Here is an 18,692-nt window from a genome sequence, read left to right on the forward strand (position 1 = left end):
TAAACCCAGAGCTGTGGTAGAAGCTGAGGTTATGCCAAAAGCTCACCAGCTCCTCAGAGGATTGACTTCATCAGACAGGGAACTCCTGCCGCGGGGGTGGGGGAGCTGCTTTTATTTTTCTTGGTTAAAGCCATGTCATATGATTCGTAGGGATCCACATCTTCATTTGTGAAAGATGCTTCTAATTTCACTGGTGATTTTTCACTACCAGTGAAGGGGAGCAAATTCACCACCTCAAAATGTGTCTTTGGCACGTGGATTGTCTCAAGCTGAAAACAGTTAAAGTCTTAAACGGTCGAGAAGAAAGTGTGACTTTTGACCTTCTCCCTGACCGCCTGAAGAAAGGCCATGGAGGACCTGTTCCAGGCAGACAGCGGGAGCCCTAACAGGTGTGTAGACAGGGAAACACCCAGCACAGGCTCTGCATTAAAAGTCCCTCTGCCCCGCCCATGGCCTCTGCATGGCCCAGCAAACCTTGGTTTAGCACACATTTGCTTTTCCATCCCCATGTCAGTTGCCTTCTTCCCCTTTGAGGTCCCAAATCACTACCCCGAGCATCCCCTTTTGGCTTTAGCTGAAGATATTTGTGGTGAGGGTTTCAGACATTTTGGCCAGTTACTGATTTTTCTGGGTCCCTTCCATGTATACATGTTATTCAACTTTTCTTTGATTTTCTCCTGTTAATATGTCTCATCAATTTAATTCTTAGACCATCCAGAAGAACTAAGAAGGATACAGGGGAAAAGTCCTCCTGGACACCAGTAACTCTCCTCCAAAACCCTGAGGCACAGAGGGAGACCCGGCCTCTGCTGCTGCTGCTAAGTCTCTTCAGTCGTGTCCGACTCTGTGTGACCCCATAGACGGCAGCCCACCAGGCTCCCCCATCCCTGGAATTCTCCAGGCAAGAACACTGGAGTGGGTTGCCATTTCCTTCTCCAATGCATGAGAGTGAAAAGTGAAAGTGAAGTCGGTCAGTCGTGTCTGGAGTGTCTGGAGTACTGGAGTGGGGTGCCATCGCCTTCTCTGGACCCAGCTCCTACTGGGAAGGAAATTTGTTTTTCTCTTTTGTCTGCTGGGGTCTGTAGAAAACACAGGATCAGGGACGCTTTGATCTGAAGGACTGCCTATGTGATCTCTGAAGGATAGAATAATCTGATACATTTTTTCTTCATTTATGATTTAAAACAATACGCGCTTGTTTTTTTTTACCCAATAATACAGATGTACTTAGAGGAAACACACACTTCAAAGCCGTTCCTCTAAAGGTGGTCATTTTTATTAGATTGTTTTCTATCCTCAAACATCTCATGTATATGCAAAAAACAAATATGTAAATATATATATTTAGTACATGTATGCATATGTTTAATACATATATGTACAGATATACACATTTAAAAGATGTCTATCCCTGTGCACATCCTTTGACTCTTCCACACATATTATCTCATACATACTGTTTGGCAACTTCTGTCATTTTTGTTCAACGTAACTTCAATATCTTTCCATATTGGCTTGCTTTTTAAACTTTGTTCATAGTTCCTGAGGTTAGCGGCAGGAGCTGGAAATGAACTCAGGCGCAGCTGCTCTCACTCAAAAGTCAATGTTCAAGAGACACAAGAACTGGTGGGAAAAGAAAGAAGCTTTTTATTCAGGAAGCCAGCAACCTAGGAAGACAGAAGACAGGTGTACCCCAAACCGTCTCCAAGTTTTCAGTTGGAGAGAAAAAGATTTCATAGGGAAAAACCAGGAAGTGTCCGGGGTGAGCGAGTGGGTCTTGTGTGCAGAACAGCACAGCCAGTTCTGACGGTCATCTCAAAATGAGTAATGCTGTGGTCTGGCTGGACTCGTCTTGTTTTAATCACAGTTAATCTTCAACTCCAGGGTCAGTTTGGTTCCACTTTCTTGAGGCGAATTTCTGGAGGTATGCAAGCCACAGATTTGGTGCCGCTCAGGATGGAGTCATTTGTGTCAAGGCTACAGTCTACTCTCTGTGCAGCTGGCTTTTTCCCTCTGGTGGTGGTTTTAGCATCTGCAAACCACCTCAGGAATGTGCATCAGATACTGTTATCTGTGTCTTTCAGGAAGGAACTAAAGATTCTGTGACTTATGTGGCTGATCTATTTCCATTGTTACCAGTTCTCTTGGCCCAGGAAGGGGGCGGCAGAGGATGAGATGATCATATAGCACCACCACTCAGTGGGCATGAATTTGAGCAAACTCTGGAAGACAGTGAACAACAGGGAAGCCTGGTGTGCTGCAGTCCATGGGGTTGCAAAGAGTTGGACAGGACTTAGTGACTGAATAAAAACTCCTGGCCCAGCTGCTAGCTTTTGTTACTAGATGTTTACATGTTTCCAATCCTTACCTCTAGAGCTAGCCTTTGGGAAGCCTGGGAGAGGAAACCTTTTCTACAAACAAGAGACAGGTAGCCTTGTAGTGGGGGGGAGGGGTGTGTCCCAGGAAGGCCCCCTAGGATCCTGCTCGGTTACACTCCTCCATAAAAGAACTACAATTATTCTTCCTCAACAGAGGAAGTGTCTGAATTCCAGGGACAGCTAAAACCCTTATGAGGCTCTTCTCCATAGGATTCCCTTCCCTTCCTTTACTCTTTCAAGGGATCTTATCCAACGCCTCGATGAATAACATGGCAATGAAGGAGCAGAAGTAAGAAAAAAAAAGGGGGGGGCGGTTGGGCCTACTATTGACAATTGAAACACACACACACAACCTACAACTTACGAGTCACGTTTTATTCAAGGACCTTACTGAAGACCAGCCAGAGAAGCAGACTCTCGGGTAGCTCTGAGGAACTGTTCCAAAGACAGTAAGGCAGGACCCAGGATATATAGGGATTTTTTCTGGAGGGGAAAAAAAAAATGTAATTGAACATCAAAAGATTACTGCTAAACATAGAAAAACATACATCTCAAGTTAATTATTTTAGTGCTTTCCTAAGTATGGGATGATGCAAGGATCGGGGCTCATTGAAATTATTCCTTTGACATGCATCTTAACTATCTAGGGCCAATATCCTGTTTTTTATCCATTCTGAATTCCCCTTAGAGTACACAGCAGGGAAGCTGCAGTGCCTGATGGCTTGATGGCTGCAACATTCAGTGTTTGATAGAACTGTAGGCAACATGGGTTGCCTCCAGGGTAATAGGACTTCCTAAAAATATAAAATTCAGCCTGATTGAAACTTTTCAATGAGAGCTTCAAGGAAAATGTTCAGATTCACCGCTGCTGCTGCTGCTGCTGCTGCTAAGTCGCTTCAGTCGTGTCCGACTCTGTGCGACCCCATAGACGGCAGCCCACCAGGCTCCCCCCCATCCCTGGGATTCTCCAGGCAAGAACACTGGAGTGGGTTGTCATTTCCTTCTCCAATGCATGAAAGTGAAAAGTGAAAGTGAAGTCGCTCAGTCGTGTCCGACTCTTAGCGACCTCACTCACGGACTGCAGCCTACCAGGCTCCTCCATCCATGGGATTTTCCAGGCAAGAGTACTGGAGTGGGGTGCCATTGCCTTCTCCGTCAGATTCACTAGCGGAGGTCTTTTCCCTTCTGCCCTTCCCTCTGCTCAGGATTCTCTTCCTGAGCCTTCAGGCCCCCCGTCACCATTGGCAGCTCAGCGGGGAATCATCACCCGCTAGAAGACTAGTTAGGACCCTTAACTTCCGGTGTTGACCGGCTTCCCACCACCCAAGCGCTTGATATCTATCTCGTGTGTCTTCCCGCCTCACTGAGGACGCCCGCCGTGTCTTGGTCCTGAATAGGTTCTGATGAATAAAGACAGGAAACCTAATCAATTATTCATAAGGTTCCACCCACAAGATGCTCTGGGGCTCTTCACAGACCAAGACTGGGTTTAGAAATCCCCAGCTCCCCAGGAGGCCCCCCAAGGGTCCTAAATCAGAATTCCTCCTGAGATGTTTCCTTGAGATGCAAGGGGTGAGAGAGCATCCTCCTTTAGTCGGAGCAGGGGTTGGCCGGCACTTACTAATATTTTCTTCATAGTCTGTCAGTGATGAGATCAGAAAAGACTTCCACCAAAAGCCTGCTCCAACTTGATTTTGCAGTTTCACCACTCACTAAATCAACAAAAAGACTCAGAATTTTAATCCAATGGGAACGGCAGCGCGGTCTATTTTCTGTGGATAGACTAGGAGAGGAAGTGTTTTCGAGAGCCCGGATAGCTCAGTCGGTAGAGCATCAGACTTTTAATCTGAGGGTCCAGGGTTCAAGTCCCTGTTCGGGCGGCGGTTATTTTAAAACCTTGAAACAAATTGAAATGTGTACACACCACTCTCTGAGGTGAGGTTGTGCAAAACACACTTGATTCAGTCAGGGGTTTACAACCCAGCAGGCAGGCCAGACCGGGGTGGGTTTTGCAGAAAAAGTGAAAGGGGGGGGGGGGGGGGAGGGGGGGGGAAGTGCCCGGTAACTTTCTCTCCCAACCTCAGTCTTTTACAGCCTTTGTATGATAGATACTTGGTCTTTGGATATTTTAATCTTAAAACTAGTATGTAGAATTAGTTTATATTCAAAACATCAATAAACACATAACCAAGACATTTGCATCCCTGTCGTTAGAGTAACGATGGTAATGCTCCTGACAGGAAATTTGCAAACATTCGCTCTGAGCAGTAACAGTTCACGCACGGTTTATGAGAAGAGAGGTGAGAAAACTGAGATTGCAAGAAATATTTTAGGCCGTGACACGTGCTTATAAATCACCTCTCCAGCCAGGAAGCATCCCGACCATTCTTCTAAAGCACCTGTGGGACCCTGATTTGCCAGTCCTGCTGTAGAGACAAACGTTTTTGAACACTGTCTTCATGTCTGCCTCCAATAAGAAAAACCTGCAAACCCAACGTGATTATATTTGGCATCAAATCCAAAACCTTCCACCTGTAGACCTGAGCTGACCACATTATAAATGCGAGTCAGGCCACACGCTGCGACCCAACATCCAACAGTGGAGTGACTCTGCGACCGGGTCCAGGTTTCTTTAAAGGCTTAAGCTCTTAGCATCTTCACCGTGTGTGGTGGCTTGCCTTCGGGAAGACACGAAGGAAAGGAACGGACTCCAGACCCACTCAGCAAAAGTCCTGCCGAAACCCGGGATTGAACCAGGGACCTTTAGATCTTCAGTCTAACGCTCTCCCAACTGAGCTATTTCGGCGACGCTGGCTGCGTCTTAAACCCCGTTAAGGAAAATTTTAAAGAAAAATTGTAAAAGGACTCGTCTCTCCTCTGCTTTTTCAGTTGCCAACTTCACCTTCCAAAGTGCGCCGCTTTTAGCTCCGAGCTTTCCAGAGCAGTGAGGAAGAAACCGCATTCCTGGCGTCTGAGAACAGTCATGTCCCGCCGAGTCCCAGGCCGCCTGTTCTCGCCCCCGGACGCTTTCCCGGCCTCTCCCCCGGACACCAACGCGAGGACCGAGAGCCGCCCACGAGGTGCCCGCCGGGTGCCCAGCGCGTGACCGACGCGGGTCCCTGCAGGCGCCGCCCCGCCGTCAGGGTGGCAGAACACGCTATCTCTTAACTGAAGTCACTAATCTGCCCTCAAAGCATCCGCAACCAAGCAGGGCTGCCCCGCTCCACACTCTGGGTGAGGCCGGAGGGCGGCGGCCATGCGGGAGCCCGGCCTGCCCGACGCGCGCCCACCTCAGCGGCGGGGGCCGCGCCGCCGGCGGCTGCCCGGAGGCCGGGGCTTCAGAGCGTCCGCCACGCACGGCGCATCTTGCGGGGCCTGTGCAACCAGGGCGTGCGGCGTCTGCGGGGCTGCTCCCCCGAAGGCGACTGGGTGCGCAGCGTACACGCGCCACATCTCACTCCCTTTTCTAAAGGAAAGAGGCTAACAAACGGAGGCTCCTATACCTGGTTCTCACGTTCAAAAATCCCGGTATTAAAAAGTCGAAACTGCGCCCGAACAGGGACTTGAACCCTGGACCCTCAGATTAAAAGTCTGATGCTCTACCGACTGAGCTATCCGGGCTCGTCGCTTGGAAGCTCACTCTGATGAGTGAAAGCCGCACGAAGGCTGGCGCTGAGGATTGTGGGGGGGCGCTCCGGGCGTTTCCGGCTTCCTCCTGCGAGCGCTGCAACTCCAGTCTGCAGGCTCCGCGGCGGGGCGCGGGCCAAGTGGGGAGGGCGGAAGGGAGGGGACTAGGTGGCTCTCTGGCAGCCGAAGGCAGGTTCCTCCAGTGAAACAGAAGAGGCGCGCCTTTCTGTAGAGAGCTCCTGGCAAACGTGCTTCCTGAGACCTGCACACCCCTGAGGCGGGAGAAGCCAGCCTTCAGGGCCCCCGGAGCGCGCGGGGTCGGAGGCCTCGGTTCAGCGCGCGAGGCGGGGTTGAGGCCGCTTCCTCGCCCAAGAAGCGCCGCGCGGCACTTTCCTGTCCCCGTCCTGGGCCCACGAGACGGATTAGCTGAGGGCGACGCTCTGGGCTTCGTACACGCCGTGTTTCGGCGCCCTTTCGGTCCTGTGGGCCTCCTCACGCCGCGCCCTGGGGAGGCGCTTGGTTGACCCCCCAATCCTTGGTGTTCCCTCCCCCGCGCTGTGGGTCCACTATAGAGCTGGGAGCAGACCTTTCAATTCATTTCAGTTCAGTCGCTCAGTCGTGTCCGACTCTGCGACCCCATGGACTGCAGCACGCCAGGCCTCCCTGTCCATCACCAACTCCCGGAGTCCACCCAAACTCATGTCCATCGAGTCGGTGATGCCATCCAATCATCTCATCCTCTGTCATACCCTTCTCCTCCCGCCTTCAATCTTTCCCAGCATCAGGCTCTTTTCCAATGAGTCCGTTCTTCGCATCAGGTGGCCAAAGTATTGGAGTTTCAGCCTCAGCATCAGTCCTTCCAATGAGTATTCAGGACTGATTTCCTTTAGGATGGACTGGTTGGATCTCCTTGCAGTCCAAGGGACTCTCAAGAGTCTTCTCCAACACCACAGTTCAAAAGCATCAGTTCTTCAGTGCTCAGCTTTCCTTATAGTCCAACTCTCACATCCATACATGACTACTGAAAAAACTATAGCTTTGATTGGAGGGACCTATTTTGGCAAAGTAATGTCTCCACTTTCTAATATGCTGTCTAGGGCCCTTTGGGGCCGTGTAATTAATGCTTTAATACAGGAAGATGGAAGTGCTCAGATAACACAGAGGAATGCTTAGAAGGCAAGGAGAGAAGGACCTGCCAGCAGGGGTGCGGGGAGAATTAGAACTGTGCCCTGAAAGGCAAGTAGGAGTGTGCCAAGCTTTCAAGCTTGGTGATGCGGGCAAGTAACACCTGTCTTCCCCGGGCCTCTTGTTTCTATCTAAATACCTCTGGAAGAGATTCTTCAGGCTAGACACTGGGAAGAGTTTGCCTTTTTAAGGCAAAGGCCCAACATTTCCTAGGAATATAACGCCCACCCTCATGGTCCCAAGGTGGTTGACGTTGTTCAGAGCACTTTTTCCTCAGGAGCAGTAACTACTCTGTCATCCTTCCATCTTACCTGTGTGTAACACTTTAAAGCCTGCCATCCCAGTGGATCTGCAGAAGGCAATGGCACCCCACTCCAGTGCTCTTGCCTGGAAAATCCCATGGACGGAGGAGCCTGGTAGGCTGCAGTCCATGGGGTTGCTGAGAGTCAGACACGACTGAGCGACTTCCCTTTCACTTTTCACTTTCATGCATTGGAGAAGGAAATGGCAACCCACTCCAGTGTTCTTGCCTGGAGAATCCCAGAGACAGAGGCGCCTAGTGGGCTGCCGTCTATGGGGTCGCACAGAGTCGGACACGACTGAATCGACTTAGCAGCAGCAGCAGCAGCATCCCGGTGGATAGATCGAGACGACTTATTTTATTGGGGCTTCCCTGGTGGCTCAGACAGTAAAGAATCTGCCTGCAATGCAGGAGACCCAGATTCGATCCCTGGGTTGAGAATTTCCCCTGGAGAAAGGAATGACAACCCACTCCAGTATTCTTGCTTGGAAAATCCATGGATAGAGGAGCCTGGCAGGTTACAGTCCAAGGGGTCACAAAGAGTCACACGGGACAGAGAGACTATTATTTCATTGGCTCAGGGGATTGTGGGGGCTGGCAAGTTTAAAATCTACTGGGTTGGCCAACAAGCTGGAAATTCAGGTAAGAGTTGATTTTGCAGTCTAGGCCAGCTTCAGCAGAGCAGCCATTTGTGGGCTCAGGCAGGTTTTCGATGTCAGTCTTGAGGAGAGTTCCTTCTCCATTAGGAAATCCCAATCTTTGTTCTTAAACCTTCAGATAATTAGATGAGGCACACCTGCGTTATGGAGGATACTCCACTGCTTTATTCCGAGTCTACTGATTTAAATGTTGATAACATCTGAAGAACACCTTCACAGCACCATCCCACCCGGCATGTATGTACCGGAGCCGCTATATTGACACATCACATCCAGTATCACACACACTGACATAAGTCATGCAGAGTGTGTTCTGCCTGACATTAATCCACTGTTGTTGTTGTTGTTTTCCTTTCTTTGATCATCATTGACTTTTTCAGAGTCCCTTATCAAAACGCATCCTTCCACCCAAAAGCGCAAAGATTTGGGGGATGAAGCTCCTCCTCAGTGGCTCTCTTGGCACAGGTTAACAGAAAGGGGAGAGCAAATCACAGGTCCTCCATGACGACTTTCATCACATCTTGAGTTTTCAGAACGTGAGGTGTAGGCCTCCTGCCTCTCTCCCTGCGTCCCAGCCTGGGAGCTGGCAAAAAATGGAGCCCTGCCTGAGAGAGGGTGATCCATGGGGCTTCCCAGGTGCCTAGTGGCAGAGAACCTGCAGTCAATGCCTGAGAAGTAAGATACCCCTGATGGATCCCTGGGTCAGGAAGATCCCCTGGAGGAGGGCATGGCAACCCAGTGTTCTTGCCTAAAGAATCCCATGAACAGAGGAGCCTGGTGGGCTACAGTCCATAGGGTTGCAAAGAGTCGCACACGATTGAAGCAACTAACACTTTTACTTGTGTGTGCCGTTGCACTGCCTTGAATGAAGTGGCTCATTATCTCAACAAATTTTTCGATGTTTTCTGTTTGTTTTCAAGATTCAGTCTGGAGCTTTCAAATCTCCCTTTCCTTGAGGCCCCTATCCCAGACCAATGTGGGCAGCACTGGAAACCTGGAACCGGGTAAGATGGCTGATTCCTGGGGTGTTCCCTGGTGGTCCCCACCCGAGGTCTTGTCTGGTGGTGATGAGAACAAATCAAGTGATGCCTTTTGAAACCTGCAAGTTGTTAAGAACAAGAAACTACCAGTCTCTTCTGAAATTCAGTTCCTGCTGATGAGAGTTTCTGTCTTTGCCGAGGCGCCTTCGGGATGGGGGTGGGGGCGGGAGGGCGCATCCAAGTCAGAGCGGTGTGGATATGGGATGGACAACAGCGGTTTGAGATTAGCAAATAAAATTACAGTTAAATTTGAATTTCGGAAAAATAACGAGTATGTAATTATTATGTCCCGTGCGCTCTTTGGGACATGCTTATACTAAAAATAGTCATTGTTTCTCTGAAATTTAAATTCAATTGGGCGCCGTGTATTTGATTTGGTAACGCTAGTGCAGACATAAACCAGAAAGGAATTCCAACCCCTCACCCCACCTCACCCGGCCACCGCCACCATCACCGAAAGCTGTCCTTGTGTCGTCAAACCAAGCTGCAGTTGAGGATCTCTTCGGCAGAGAGAGGGCGCAGGCTGTGGCCACCCCCGAGGACAGCCCCCTACCCGGCACGTGGCGGCTCCCTGCCCGCAAAACCCACCTGCAGAGCCGGGAGCCGCCGCCCCCGGACGCGCGGGGAAGATTGGAACTCCCGCAGCTCGCGGAGCGTGGTCCGAACCAGGAAGGCAGGATGAACTAGAAAGAGAATAAAGTGGAAGAGCCTGGCGCTTATTATACAGAGTGAAGTAAGTCAGGAAGAGAAAAAACAAATGTATGTTAAGGCGTGTGTGTGGACTCTACAAAGATGGTATTGAAGAACCTTTTTGCAGGGCAGCCGTGGAGACGCAGAGGGAACAGGCGGGGGAGGAGAGGGAGGGACGAGTCCAAGAGTAACGTTGAAAAAGACACATTATCACATGTGAAACAGAGAGCCGCTGGGAACTAGCCGGCCGAGGCAGGGAGCTCGAATCCGTGCTGTGAGGCCTCCAGGGATGGGTGGGGTGGGAGTGAGGAGGGTTCACGAGGGAGAGGCATGTCTGCCTACGGCTGACTGCAGAAAGGAACACACTACTGTAACGCAGTTATCCTCTAACTAAAAATAAATTTAAAGAAAAGCGAAGGGCCCGTGGTGCGTGGGGAGAGCTGGTTCCTCACACACTAAAGGGCAGGGAAAGGGACACTGACTAGATATTGATCAGCTTAAAAGTAAAGGTGTAGGGACCAGTGCTTCCTGTCCATCCAAGGGCAAATGAGGTTCCCCTCACCGAAGGGGGAGACAAGGGTGCAAACCATAGAGGGTATTCTTGGAATATCGTTGGTGGTGACGCCTAAAACCATTGCCGAAACCCGGGATTGAACCAGGGACCTTTAGATCTTCAGTCTAACGCTCTCCCAACTGAGCTATTTCGGCAACTTCCGGAAAGTGGCTTCCTCGCATCTGTAATTAAATATCTGCTCCATTGTAGCAAAAGAAGGATTTGGATATACTTTTAGCGGGAGGTAGCGGAGAAGGCAATGGCACCCCACTCCGGTACTCCTGCCTGGAAAATCCCGTGGTTGGAGGAGCCTGGTGGGCTACAGTCCATGGGGTCGCTAGGAGTCGGACAGGACTGAGCGACTTCACTTTCATTTTTCACTCTCATGCATTGGAGAAGGAAATGGCAACCCACTCCAGTGTTCTTGCCTGGAGAAACCCAGGGACGGGGGAGCTTGGGGGGGCTGCCGTCTATGGGGTCACACAGAGTCAGACACGACTGAAGTGACTTAGCAGCAGGCAAGGCCTCTATTTATAAGCTAAAAGTAATAATTTTACTTTTCTCTTTTTCTAACTACCTTGCTATTTGTTTTTCTCATGTAAAAATAAATCATGGACTTTTTTCATGTTAGCTATGTGGACATATTTCATTCTTTTTAATGCTTACACTGTATTGGTTGTGTGGATATAACACATACACTTAATCAATTTCCTAATGATGGACATTTTAATTTTTCCCTCAGTTTTCATTATTAAAAACAATACTGTAATGACTATCCTTTTGTATTTATTTTTCTTGTGAGAAGGCAGATTTCACAAAGCCAAAAGATACGAACATGTGGAATTTTTCAGATATTGTCAAAGTGGTTTCAAGACATGTATGGAAGAGAACAGTTAGGAAGGCCATTTGTAAAGATTTCCAATGTAAATTTTCAATATTACCTCCCGATGAAGTATTATACATAGGGTCATGGTTCAGTTCAGTTCAGTTGCTCAGTCGTGTCCAACTCTTTGCAGCCCCATGAATTGCAGCACGCCAGGCCTCCCTGTCCATCACCAACTCCCAGAGTTCACTCAAACTCTCGTCCATCGAGTCAGTGACGCTATCCAGACATCTCATCCTCTGTCGTCCCCTTCTCCTCCTGCCCCCAATCCCTCCCAGCATCAGAGTCTTTTCCAATGAGTCAACTCTTCGCATGAGGTGGCCAAAGTATTGGAGTTTCAGCTTCAGCATCAGTCCTTCCAAAGAACACCCAGGACTGATCTCCTTGCAGTCCAAGGGACTCTCAAGAGTCTTCTCCAACACCACAGTTCAAAAGCATCAACTCTTTGGCGCTCAGCTTTGTTCACAGTCCAACTCTCACATCCATACATGACCACTGGAAAAACCATAGCCGTGACTAGACGGACCTTTGTTGGCAAAGTAATGTCTCTACTTTTTAATATCATGGTATCTGTATGTTAAAAGCATTGATTTGCTAAATCTAAATATTTAAAGTGTACCTCAATTTTGTTGAGGCTGTATATTGTCACCCTGCTTATTTAAACTTATATGAATAGTACATCATGTGAAATGAGAGGCTGGATGAATCACAAGCTGAAATCAAGATTGCCAGGAGAAATAACCACCTCAGATATACAGATCATTCCACCTTTATGGCAGAAAATGAAGAGGAACTAAAGAGCCTCTTGCTAAGGATGAAAAAGCTGGCTTAAAACTCAGTCTTCAAAAAACTCAGATCATGGCATCTGGTCCCATCACTTCACGGCAAATAAATGGGGTAAAAGTGAAAACAGTGACAGACTTTATTTTTTGGGGCTCCAAAACCACTGCAGATGGTGATTGCAGCCAAGAAATTAGAAGTCTCTTGCTCCTTGGAAGAAAAGTTATGACAAACCTAGACAGAGTACTAAAAAGCAGAGACATCACTTCGCCAACAAAGGTCCTTGTAGTCAAATTTTGGTTTTTCCAGTAGTCATGTATGGATGTGAGAGTTGGACCATAAAGAAAGCTGAGCACCAAACAACTGATACTTTCTAATTGTGGTGCTGGAGAAGACTTGAGAGTCCCTTGGACTGCTAGGAGATCAAATCAGTCTATCTTAAAGGAAATCAACCCTGAATTTTCACTGGAAGGACTGATCCTGAAGCTGAAACTCCAATACTGTGGCCACCTGATGCAAAGAACCAACTGTTTGGAAAAGACCCTGATGCTGGGAAAGATTGAGGGCAGAAGGACAAGGGGGTGCAGAAGATGAGATGGTTGGATAACATCAGTGACTCAATGGACATGAGTTTGAGCAAACTGCTGGGAGATAGTGATGGACAGGGAGGCCTAGTGTGCTGCAGTCCATCGGGTCGGAAAGAGTCAGACATGACTTAGCAACTGAACAACAAAATCTCAATTTTTGTAATCTCATCTTGGCATTTAAAAATTTTGAAACATACAGACATCGTCAAAAAGTGGAATTGACTCAGACCTCTCAAACTCTGAGAAGCAATCTATAGTTTAATAATAGCCCCTAATATGCTGATTTAGCCCACCTTCTCCCATTTCATAATTTTTGACCCTTTGCATTCATATATTATATATATATATAAAATTGCACTAGCCCAAGCTCTAACTGAATAAGAATCTCTGCAGATGGGGCTAAGAATTATATATATTTTTAACTTCCAGGTGATTTCAATGTGCAGCCTCTTAGCATCTCATTCCTCAGTTTTCACAAAAATGTAGCCATTACATTTGGTCCGATGACTTTAATTTTTATTGGGATATAGTTGATTTACCATGTTGTGTTTGCTTCAGGTGGACAGCAAAGTGAATCTGGGCCCATGTTTTAAATTGCTTCCTTAAGCTCTCCACAGGCTCCTCCAACTCGGAATGCCCAAAGTGAACCCGTCTTTCCTCTAGACTTGTTTAGCTTGCTGCCACCTTCCAGCCAAGTTTCCAGAGCCAGAAAAACACAGATTCCTTCCTCTTTCCCTCTGCTCTCCACCAATAGTCATGCTCAAGTGCTATTCATTCCTGTTCACTATTACTGGAATTCTTGCACCTCTCATTCTCACAGTTTCTCCAGCCTCTTAATTGATTGAGTACCTATCACTCATTTTCCACACTGGGACTCACGATCCTGCTTACAGATCTCTCTCTGGCTCCCTCACTGAAAACAAAAACCAAGACTTCTTTGAACACTAAAGTATATAAAGACTTCCATGACTTGGGATTCACCTCTCTCCATCACCGAATCAGTGTCCTCTCCTTGACCCTAAACTCCAGCCATTCATATAGCCGTCCAAACTCAGGATGCTTTCCTTGATTTTGGTCCTTAAGGTTTGGTCCATGCAGCATTTTATACTTTGCTCTTCCTCTAACTTGCAACTCTCAACTCAGATACATTCTCCTAGTTGTGGGCGGCTTCCTTGGACGTCTTTATTCCCCCTCCCTACTCCCTATAGGCGTGTTGCCTCCCTACAGTGCCATTTATCAACCTAGATTGTAATTGTCCCTTTATCTGAGCTCGTTATCCCTAATGTATATTATGTAACAACTTGGAAGTCAGTGTTGAATGAATGAATGAAAACATACTTAGCCATATCTATCTCAGGGCCAACTGGTTTTTTGGTGTGTGAGTCACTCAGTTGTGCCCGACTCTTTGTGACCCCATGGACTGTAGCCTGCCAGGTTCCTCTGTCCATAGAATTTTCCAGGCAAGAATGCTGGAGTAGGTTGCCATTCCCTTCTCCAGGGGATTTCCCGACCCAGGGATTAAACCGGTGTCTCCTGCATTGCAGGCAGATTCTGTACTATCTGAGCCAACAGGGAAGCTCAAACATCTGGTTCTTTACTAACTTCTAAAATCACCTGATAAAACTCAGGTGTGACTTCCACAAGGCTATTTATAGAAGAATCTGAGATCTCTGGTTTTCACCTTTAAGGAAACTGCATCTAATCAGCTTGTTAGCTTCCCCTGGGGAATCAAGGTGAACCCCAAGAGGAGCACTTTACCTGAAAAGACAGTAGGCAGGAAAGCCTGAAGAGAATGTAACCACCGTTTATTTTATGAACTTGGAACGGAAAACCATGGACGGCTTCGGGAATGCTTCCCACAGGGCAGGGCATATTACTGGGCAAAAGCTTTATAAACCTTTAGAAGCAAACTCTTAAGTTTTTGTAACAATGTTAAGAGCTTCACAAGATATATACCTTATAGTGAATACGTTCTAGTGATTTTTATACACTTCCTTTTAGGACTATAAGTTGATTTTCATTTGTCTTGCTGCAAGTAGAGCAGATCCTTGAAATGTAGAGGTTTAATGTTTTTGTGGGACTTCAGAGGTCCCTGTGGAGAAGGAAATGGCAACCCACTCCAGTATGCTTGCCTGGGATAATCCCATGGACAGAGGAGCCTGGCGGGCTGCAGGCCGTGGGGTCACAAAGAGTTGGACACGACTGAGTGACTGGGCAGAGTTCCCTGACGGATGCAATAATGTGTCCTTTTGCTGAGTCATCCGTAACTGAATCATGCGGAAGGGAGGCTCCGGGATCTGGGTCCCAGCCCATCATGTCACAGCAGCCCCTAAAGGACTGAAGGAAGGATGCTGAAAGGATGGAGCTCGACAGCCTCACACTGAGTGAAGAAAGAAAGAAAAGAAGTATCACATGACGTCCCTTACAAGTGGAACCTAAAAAGAAAGGATACAAATGAACTTACAAAAAAAAAAAAAAAAACAAATGAACTTACAAAACAGAGACTCAGAGACTTAGAAAATGAACTTAGGGTTGTGTGGGGAGCGCTGCAGGGAAGGCCAGTTAGGGAGTTTGGGATGGACATTCACACTCTGCTGTGTTTTATTTAAAATGGATAACCAACAGGACCTATTGTACAGCGCATGGAACTCTGTTGAATGTTACGTGGCAGCCTGGATGGGAGGGGATTTGACAGGGCGGGGCGGAGAACGGATACATGTATATGCATGGCTGAATCCCTCGGCTGTTCACCTCAAACTTTCACCACATTGTTCATCAGCTTCACCCCAACACAAAATAATAAGTTAAAAAAAATAAAGAAGGATGTTGAAATGTTTTGGGTACATTCAACTGCCCCTATTGGAGGAAATTACACACCACCTGCTATTCAAGATTGCAGGATGCAGCTCTCACAAACGTCAGGGGTCTACCACCATGCTGTAGCTGCCAGAAAAAAACCACTGCTGCTACTTCACACCCAGCCCACAATGGGAATCAGGCAAATGACTTGTGCCAGATCAGTGGCCTTCCCAAGAACCAGGCTCGAAAGTTAACCCTGACAATGCAACTGATTTTGTGGGCATGAGAGCCTTGAGAAGTGAAGGCGTCAGGAGGACGAACTTCAAGAATGCTCCTTCCTTCAGGTAGGACTCCCCACACAGTGTTATCCACATTAAGAAGCTTCTGGAAAGAGAGATACCCATGTCTTCACGATGTATAGCCCAGGAGGAGGAAATGACTTAGCTACCCACTGCCTTCCAGCCCAGTGTCTCACAGAACACAAGGTTGCAAAGGTCGCAAACTTCAGGGTTAAGCAAACCCTGCTTGGAATTCCAATGGTGTGACTAACCAATCAACAATGTGACCTTGAGTAAATTAGTTTATTTTCTGGGCGTCTTTCTTCATATTCAGCCTGACAACTAACATGAACGTCCTAAAAATTGTTTAAGTGGAAGTCAGGCAACGTTGAGCACTCCAGTCTCAGGACCCTGGACACAGAAACACAGGCTGAGGACAGGGGCCGCTCCCCCAGGCCAGAATTGGCGGTGCCCTCCTCCAAGGTCTCCACGCCCTTCCCACCACCGTGCCCAGCTTCTCCCCTCTTTCAACTTCTCAGAGAAAACCTAAACCAGGATTTTCAGCGTCCTTATGTCTTTCCAAGGTCTTCCAATCACCTATCAGTTGCTTATTCTTCAAAACACAGAATTTGAATCCCTGCATGGATCAGCTAAGACCCTGAGAATTTATACGGGCTGGTGAAATTAAATTCAAACATCTGGAAACCCATGCCGAGTTTTTCACCCAGTTTCCCATGAAGATCAAGTTCCCTGACTCCCGAAAAACAAATCACCGTGGGGCCAGTTCTCCACCTCTTTCCGCTGCCTCCTACTCAGTAGAAGTGAATCAGACAGACAATCTGACTTTTTAAAAATTATTTAATTTAGTAGTTTTCTTGGAAAAAAAACAATAAGGCAAAAAAAAAAAAAAAAAGAAAATATATATAGTTTTGTTTTGCTTCCGTGTGACTATTTCACCTGAAGGACTCGAAGCTTCTTCCTTGAGCAGGAATCTGAGGATCAGGCTGGGAACGTAGTGCAGATGGAGGAGGAGGCAGGGATGGGGGGACAGAGCAGGGAGTTCAGTCTCCGGGGGGGGTCCCACCGTCCGAAGCATCCACCCCAGGAGCGGGTCGCTGCTTCCGTGGGCCTCCCTGGAGGTGGTAGCCCTGCCGTAACCCCTCGCTCGTGCTGGGAAGCGAGTCCCCAGAGGCAGCTCCCGACAGCCGCCAGGGAGGGCGGGCGGGGGAGGAGCAGGCCTGGTTCCCCGGCAGAAATCCAGTTTCCCTGCGGGGCCGGCTTCCCCTGGAATGATTCCCCCCAGGGATCCACGCTGGCTGAGGCTCGGCAGTTAGGGAACACAAACAGAACACTCAGGAAGAGCAGACAAGGAAGGCACCTCGATTTGCGATCCTCACCAAGGGTGGGCGGCACGGGGGTCATATTTCTGAACAAAGACAACTGAAACGAAACACGGAACAAAAATAGAAGGAAACCAGGGCCAAACAGGCCGGTTCTCTTACCCAGCCCCAGTTCCCAGGAAGGAGGACCAGCTACGCGGCGCTGCAGCGGGAAACGCCCCTCCTGCCCATCTACCCCCTCTCCCCCCGGAGGAGGACAGAACGCGGGGCAAGGGGGCCGGGCTTTGTCCTGCAGAGTGGGGTGAGGAGAGCGGAGCTGAGACCGCCGTGGGCGCCCAGGATGCGACCCGCGGACACAGACCCTGCCGGGTGACCGAGAGTCCCGGGGAGACAAGTGAGATCAGAGAGCAAGATTCTTAACGGGAGGGAGGGAAATCAAACAGAAAATTCGGCCTTTTCTCTACACATATATAATATACAGATATTAACACATTACTCCAGCAGTGCCTTCAGTCCGGGGGCTCTGAGAGATGGTGAAAACTCACTCGGGATAAACGCCTTCTTTCGGATTCTGAAGTCTGTCAGAACGGGGCAGGTAATGCTTTGTCCCTCGGGACACAAACCTGAGCGGGTACTGTGCCCGGAGACAGACAGAAAGACAGAAAGAGAGGGAGAGCAGCCAGGAGAACAGAGAAGGCGGCAGGGACGATGGGGTGAGGGGGCGGGAGAGTGCGGCGGCCAGCCGTGTCCACGCGGCCTCGTGCTCCGGGTTCTCCGAAGCTCTCTGCCTGAGCGAGTCCGTAAAGCCCCCCGTGAGGACAAGGGGACCCTTCTGCGCCGCCCGAGAGGCCGGGCGGCCGTCAGGGAAGGCGGAGAACAGCAGCGGTCTGTGCCAACGAGCGAAGTCACTTCCTTCCAAGCATGGCCTCTGCGCGTGCCGGTCCTGCAGACAAACCTCTCGCGGGCGCCCCGTGCGTCTCCTGGGCCGCACCTCGGCTCCACCAGGGCGCTCACCACGGTCCATCGCCAAGTCTGAGCGTGTTTCTTTTTTGAGGCAACTCTAGATCAGCTCCCGCTGCACAGCGCCGGGCGCCCCGCAGCAGCGTGCTCCGCGGGCCTGGCTGAGTGGCTGCTCCGGGGGGTGAGGGCCAGCATCTCGCGGGGGCGAGTGGGCTCCCTGACTCCGGGGACGTGGGGGGCGCCTCCCCGACACGCACGCGGGGTTCAGAATGTTGATTTCAGGGTCAGTCAGCTAAGGCAACCAGCCAATCACCACCAACGGGGTCTGCTTCTGGCGACTGATTCGGAACAAGAAGTGATTGGTTAAGACAGACGAGCTCGGCGGCGGCGCCGGCAGCAGTCCACGGGCTCCTCCTCCTCCTACTCGGCAGCTCCTTCAGAAGATGTCGGGGCACGAGTCCCAGTCCTGCCGCTCCTTGCACTCCCAGTAGCCGCCCCGGTAGATGTGCGTCAGCTCCCGGGTCACCGGGTCCTTCCTGCGCTCGAACCACAGCGCCTTGTAGGGGTCGTGGGCCGCGCCTGTCGGGCAGGAGACGGGGAGGCGGGATCAGGGCCGCGGGCGCCTCCCTCAA

General features: G+C 49.4%; 1 protein-coding gene, 2 long non-coding RNA genes and 4 other non-coding genes across 9 annotated transcripts in view; 1 reads left to right on the forward strand and 6 right to left on the reverse strand.

Moving 5' to 3' along the window:
* Positions 1-1,110: 1,110 nt before the first annotated feature.
* On the reverse strand, positions 1,111-6,018 carry LOC129627721 (uncharacterized). Of its 2 annotated transcripts, none has more exons than XR_008702670.1 (4): positions 5,882-6,018; positions 4,000-4,090; positions 2,743-2,861; positions 1,111-1,623 (listed from the first exon to the last, which is right to left on the reverse strand). It is a non-coding gene; the product is annotated as an uncharacterized LOC129627721 (long non-coding RNA). The 2 variants fall into 2 exon arrangements; XR_008702669.1 differs by having other exon boundaries at positions 1,111-2,222.
* TRNAK-UUU (transfer RNA lysine (anticodon UUU)) lies at positions 4,186-4,258 on the forward strand. The gene has a single exon. It is a non-coding gene; the product is annotated as a tRNA-Lys (tRNA).
* On the reverse strand, positions 5,112-5,184 carry TRNAF-GAA (transfer RNA phenylalanine (anticodon GAA)). Its single transcript has one exon. It is a non-coding gene; the product is annotated as a tRNA-Phe (tRNA).
* Positions 5,927-5,999, reverse strand: TRNAK-UUU (transfer RNA lysine (anticodon UUU)). The gene has a single exon. It is a non-coding gene; the product is annotated as a tRNA-Lys (tRNA).
* A 2,160-nt stretch (positions 6,019-8,178) lies between the features above and the next one.
* LOC129627722 (uncharacterized) lies at positions 8,179-10,089 on the reverse strand. Its single transcript, XR_008702671.1, has 3 exons — positions 9,998-10,089; positions 9,779-9,873; positions 8,179-9,249 (listed from the first exon to the last, which is right to left on the reverse strand). It is a non-coding gene; the product is annotated as an uncharacterized LOC129627722 (long non-coding RNA).
* Positions 10,090-10,515: 426 nt separating this feature from the next.
* On the reverse strand, positions 10,516-10,588 carry TRNAF-GAA (transfer RNA phenylalanine (anticodon GAA)). Its single transcript has one exon. It is a non-coding gene; the product is annotated as a tRNA-Phe (tRNA).
* A 6,012-nt stretch (positions 10,589-16,600) lies between these two features.
* OSBP (oxysterol binding protein) overlaps positions 16,601-18,692 on the reverse strand; it is a 28,195-nt gene continuing 26,103 nt past the window's right edge. For both annotated transcript variants that reach the window (XM_055547233.1, XM_055547234.1), the window contains exon 14: positions 16,601-18,639. In XM_055547233.1, coding sequence (XP_055403208.1) covers positions 18,497-18,639 — 143 coding nt within the window. In that variant the 3' untranslated portion in view covers positions 16,601-18,496. The remainder of the gene's footprint in view (positions 18,640-18,692) is intronic.

The sequence above is a fragment of the Bubalus kerabau genome, chromosome 15, assembly GCF_029407905.1.
Source record: "Bubalus kerabau isolate K-KA32 ecotype Philippines breed swamp buffalo chromosome 15, PCC_UOA_SB_1v2, whole genome shotgun sequence".
NCBI classification, from domain to species: Eukaryota; Metazoa; Chordata; class Mammalia; order Artiodactyla; family Bovidae; genus Bubalus; species Bubalus kerabau.